At 41.2% G+C, this 5,799-nt stretch overlaps 1 protein-coding gene across 4 annotated transcripts; it reads left to right on the top strand.

Moving 5' to 3' along the window:
* Positions 1–2,950: 2,950 nt before the first annotated feature.
* On the top strand, positions 2,951–4,851 carry LOC147618836 (endonuclease V family protein). 4 transcript variants are annotated; one of them, XM_086773910.1, is made up of 4 exons: positions 2,951–3,173; positions 3,477–3,499; positions 3,874–3,954; positions 4,056–4,851. In XM_086773910.1, the coding sequence occupies exons 3-4, from the start codon at positions 3,897–3,899 to the stop codon at positions 4,664–4,666; spliced, it is 669 nt and encodes a 222-aa protein (XP_086630036.1). In that variant the 5' UTR covers positions 2,951–3,173; positions 3,477–3,499; positions 3,874–3,896; the 3' UTR covers positions 4,667–4,851. The 4 variants fall into 4 exon arrangements, with proteins under 4 accessions (XP_086630036.1, XP_086630034.1, XP_086630032.1 ...); XM_086773908.1 differs by having other exon boundaries at positions 2,952–3,173; positions 3,888–3,954; XM_086773906.1 differs by having other exon boundaries at positions 2,957–3,173; positions 3,874–4,851.
* The last annotated feature ends 948 nt before the right edge of the window (positions 4,852–5,799 follow it).

Below are 5,799 nucleotides of genomic sequence, written 5' to 3'. Positions count from 1 at the left end.
CCTAATTTTCACATTTTTTCGCCACTTGTTCATCTGCTCCATTTACGACGTGTGCTCAAAATTAGCCCAAACCTTCTTAGGTGTGTTTTAGTCATGCTATGAGCTATCCACATAACAAATATTGAAGCATTTGGTTTAATAGGTGAGCCAAGAGAGGAACAAAACCAATCTAGTAAAAAACAACGTGTGCACGTTTTTCTTGGGCATTTGAGCTAAAATATTGGGCTTGGGAAAGTTTCTCTCATTAAGGGGAATCACCCTATGCCAAAAGACCCATTAAAATCGTTCTTAATTTGCTCAATTAAGCCTTCCAAATTTGCAGCTTACTAATCTCTATTTATAGCTCTTAATCATAGTCATTAAGGAATGATTAACAAAAATTGAGCTAAAGTGACTTCAAAATTGTACCATTGGGGTTGTATTCAAGCCAAAGAAGCCCTCTCTCAACTTCAAATCCACTCTACCTAGCTGCATCAGTCAATTTAGGCAAAATTTCTCACATTTATGCTCTTTTAGCCATTTTTTTGGCTCCTTTTAGCTCATTTCTTTACACTATTTTTTTCCCACTACAGAGCGCATATTTCACCACATTGTATGCAACTAGACACTACCATAGAGACTCAAGAAGAGCTCATGGTAAGACCTTCACAAATGGCACTAAGCACGGAAAATTCGATGCACATAGAGAATCCCATTGGGGAAAGGACACACAAATGGACGAAGCACCTCAAGCATAGATGCCTAAATCAATATCCTAAGCATGCCAAAAGCACAGTGCATGAAATGACCACATTGCAAACCATGACATCCACACATAATGCATCAAAGGCACTCAAGGAAGTAAAACTCAATCACCAAGCATAAGAGACAAAGAGCATCAAGTCCACATCAACAAAGCTGTCAAAGAGCCAAGAGTCAAGCCGAAGAGCAAAGACCAAGAGCCAAGAAGCATCCAACAATGTGAAGAATGACACGACATCGACATGAAGCATGAAGGAATCAGCAAGGAGATCTCAAGCAAGCAGCAGCACTGAGCAACAAAGGAGATACCAACCACTATTCTAACCTAAATCATATGTTGTAAAAGCCACCTATGAGTAGGCAATCTATATTTTTTGTGCACACTTGACCACCTATGAGTAGCCATAGAGCACCAAGGAGAAGTGATGGAATTGTAAAACACTCCTAACCACCTAAGAGTAGCTAATCAAGCACCTTGGGGGGAGGTGTTCCATGTCCAAGTCCAAATGTCAATCCACCTACCACCTACATTAAGGGGGGTGAGGTATTTGTAAATCTTGCATCTGACCACCTTATGGTAGCCTAAAAAAATGGCACCAGGGGAGGTGTTGAGAAATGTGGTGCTATTGAGCACAAGGAAGAGATAGGGAGTGAGTTGAGTAAGCAAGCAAGAGCAAAGTCCAACATGAAGCCACATGAGCAAAGGGAATTATCCCACATTGATGTGTAAGCCCAAGGGTGTACCTCCTCATATAAAAGGGGGCCATTTCAAGCAATGAAAAATGAAGAAAGCTCTCAATCCTCTTTATGAGTACAAGTCTCAATCTTGTAGCCTAATTGTGCTTGAGTCTAAGCTTAATTACTTTAACAGTTAATCATCATGTTTACGCTTAGGCATCACCCACCTTAGATTAGCTTAATCACTAGATCAATGTAAGATTAGTACTAAACCATGACCATTGGCACCATGATTCTTAACAAGATCTAAGCATTGTCAACCAAAGCTATAGATTCAACGGTTGGGACTAGTTATCCCCATAAACGTTAGATATATTGGCACTCAATTTCATATCGAAATTATGTGTGTTAGTTATACATGCAAAGTGTCAAGAAGTGTGGTGGCAAGCTTGGACATGAAGCAAAGTTGTGAATGCATCCATGTCAGGTAGCGAACAAAGGACAAAAAGACCAATCAAGGGCCAAGGGCTAATTGGGTGACTTAACCATGGTTAGAAGTTAAGTTATGTTTTAAGATAAGGTGTATAAAAGTAGGCTTCTCTCACTTCAAAGGGGGACATGAAGATGAAGGAGATGGAGAGGAGGTTTTGAACTTTGCTTTCATGAATCCTTTACTTCTTTAAAAGCTTGTGCTTGGATTTGTGAATTAGAAATGATAGCAATGGAGGCTAATGTCCATCTTGAACAATTTGCAAGCTTGATAGTGTCTTTTGTGAGATTGACTATGGTTCTATGGGCTGATTTTTTGTTTATTGAGTTGGCTATGAGTCTATATAAGTGGTGAGAAGAAGTGTGCTTGAGTGGTGAATGAGTGTGTGGGTGAAATTTCACCACTTAAGCATAAATATTTACTGCTCAAGTATACTCATTTTATAGCTAACATTGGATAAAGATAGAGTCCCATTCTACATGGGTTGCTGCTCAACAAACAGAAAATCAGCCTTAGCTTACGATGGTTGGACATGTCATCCATATGAATTAACTCTTTAACTTTGTTGGAGTCTTTAGCCGCTTGTGATCTTAATGTTGATTATAGACATCACCTTTTATATTTGCCATTGCAGTCAACTTGAATATGCATAGTTTGTACATATTTTTTCTTTCAGTAATGAGCCACCGTGTGACCTCGTTTAAAATATAGTTGGCCCAACGTGCCAATAGCTCTCCGTTGCCTTGGCCATATGCATCAGTGTTTGTACACAAGCATGATCCATGTCTAGCCTTTGCATCACTTTCTTACTTCTTCTTTTTTTTTTTAATGCGAGATTTTTATTTGTACCAAGCAGTGTCCTTACGGATGAGAGCTGGAAGTAAGACTAGATCACTTTCTTACTTGGCACGAGATTTCAATATCAAGTGCATTTTCATAAAGAGGATTGGCAACATTTACCAAATCATCTTCTTTACCACACTCCGAGTGCCGACCTACACAAAGTGGACGAAGTATATGTAGCTCCAACCAGAACTGGCGGACACCCCAATAGAAGTGTGTGCGGACAAATGTGAAGCCACTCCCAATGAGAAAATTTTGCTTCTTTTTCTTTCGTGTGTGTGTGTGAGAGAGAGAGAGAGAGAGAGAGAGAGAGAGAGACAGTAAATCAGATGCAATCAGCTGTCCTAAATGCAGATGGCATGGCACCCTTTCTGGAGGACAAGGGGAACCTAAGCATCAGGACTCAATTTTGAATTGAAGGGTAAGTATTTGCTTCAATTCATCATATACTTCAGCTTTTCTTCGAAGGACCTGCTTTTTTCTGAAGGAAAAAATGGGTCAACAAGGCTTCAATAATTGAGGGCTACTGCTAGAAATTTCCTGGAAAAATTCTACATTTTCTGTGTGTGTGTGTGTGTGTGTGTGTGGGTGAGAGAGAGAGAGAGAGAGAGAGAGAGATTGGGCTGCTGCTAAAAGGTCCTATTCCTTGTGCTCACCACCATCACATTGATCTTATGTGGCCGGCATCTGTATCTCAATGCAAATATCGTCCCTTGGGCTTCAGCGCCATCATCTGGATCACATGAGGTATGTATCGAATCCTACAAGTCCCATTCAGCACCATCATATAGATTGTATGTGATTGGCATTCGGATACGAACACAACGATGTTTTGTCCCATCCCTTGAGTTTCAGCATTATCACATGGATCATATGTGGGCGTTGGTCCATGTGATAATGCTGAAACTCAAGGGATGGGACAAAACATCGTTGTGTTCGTATCCGAATGCCAATCACAGCATAAAATCTGCAGTCCCTTGGGCTTCAGCAACATCATACGGATCGTATGTAGTCTTCACGGGGATCCTAACACAAAGATCCTGAGTTCAAGTTCCATCTCTTGCGCTTTGACTCCATTGTATGTATCATATGTGGTCGGATTCTCTCTATCCCTATTAAAGAACCATGCAAACAGATATGGGTGATGAGGATGATCATGGGCTCTCACAACAACGCAGGCTATGGCAGGAAGAGCAGGACAGGTTGAAAAGCCAACTCGTGCTTCATGACGATTTCTTGTGGAAGGTTAGTCCCAACCCTCCAGGCCCCTCTGATCAGAATACATCCCTGCATTATGTTGCAGGGGTCGACCTGAGCTTTTGGAAGAAAGATCCAACGGTAGCATGTGGGGCCATCGTAGTCATGGGCATGGACACCATGAGTGTGGTCTATGAAGATTTCAAGATTGTGCATCTGAACCTACCCTACATACCTGGCTTTCTGGCTTTTAGAGAAAGCCCTGCCTTGCTAGGACTCATTGAAAAGCTAGCCAGAGAACATGCGGAAGTGTACCCACAGGTACTTATGGTGGATGGCAATGGCATACTTCACCCCAGAGGCTTTGGGCTAGCCAGCCATATTGGTGTGTTGGCAGACATCCCGACCATTGGCATCGCAAAGAATCTTCACCATGTAGATGGTCTCTGTAAAAAGGATCTTCAAATGAGCCTTGAAAGCAGTGAGGACATCAAGGATGTTACCCCTCTGGTTGGCAATTCAGGGCAGATACTGGGTATGGCTCTGAGAAGCCATCAGGGTTGCACGAAACCCATCTTTGTATCAATTGGCAACCGTATTTCACTGCACACAGCAGTGGATCTAGTGCGAAGATGCTGCAAATATCGCATTCCTGAGCCTGTGAGACAGGCCGATATCCGGTCTCGAGAAAAAATCAGGGTTAACTTTGGAAACTAGACAGGGTCTAGCTCTCTGGTTAATGCACCCTATATAGTCTGCTGTATATCTATTCGGTGATGATAATAATGTTTGCCTTGTCATTGATGGTGTTGTAAACATATGCACTCATCATGGGCATGTATGTACTTCATGAACAACATATATATCTTTAGCATAGTTGTTACTACACACTAGGCAATGCAGTAGGCATTGAGCTTTTTTTATCAGAAGGGCAATGTTGTTGGACACTAGGCAATGGAACAGGCATTGAGCTTTTTCATCACAAGGGCATGTTAGAGCTTGTGGCAGCAATCGAGAAGGCTAGTGCAACCTCCACTAGCATGCAGCAAATAATAAAGGACCTTGCATGTATGAGGCGTACGCTAGACGACTAGGTGGATGTTTCTCTTAAAAATACAAGTTTCTTTGTTTTAGAGGGTTTTTTAATGCATGCACCTCATTGTAATAATATGATGCAATCTCTCCTGCTCTAAGCTGCACTTGCAGCCTAATCCATAGATTTGATTGCATGCCTTAAGTAGAGTACAGGGAAGCTTTCATTGCCTTTGATGAGGCTGGCCTTGTGACAAACCATTGGCCACCAACAATCAACCCCACTCAACTCACACCAATATGGGGTAATAAGTTGGACTTGTTGGCGATCATCTAGAAATCAAGAAGAGGTTAAAGGTGAATGCTAGAAGTTTACTGTTAATTTTGATATTAATGTATTACATTAGAAAATCTTAACAGAGAAGTAACAATGGTGTTCCTGACACTCTTCAATAGTCAAAGCTAAGGGACAATGGAGTTTGGGGTGTCAAATGACAATGCCAATCTGTAAGGTCTTTAGAGGTTTATGTGAAAGGTTTTATTTTGGTAAAATGTGAAAGGGTCTAGCAATCTCCACCCCTAGGTGGAGAAAATTTAGGGAATATAGAGGAAAGTATGTAAAGGATTTAGGTTGGAAAACCTAGTAGAAGTGGTGGAAATCAAGGAAAATTTTAAGGAAAGGAATTGAGAAGTCCTTGACACTTTGACTATGTCTAATTAAAGGCTTATCATTGAATGAAAATATAGTAGTATATTTTGGAGTCCTTTGTTTTAAATATCGTGGGCAATCTACTATGAGGGAACGGTCATCATCCAAG

This window comes from Cibotium barometz, chromosome 34 (assembly GCF_041138505.1).
Source record: "Cibotium barometz isolate CiBa-2024 chromosome 34, ASM4113850v1, whole genome shotgun sequence".
Lineage (NCBI taxonomy): Eukaryota > Viridiplantae > Streptophyta > Polypodiopsida > Cyatheales > Cibotiaceae > Cibotium > Cibotium barometz.
This window is presented reverse-complemented; position numbering and strand designations above follow the sequence as displayed.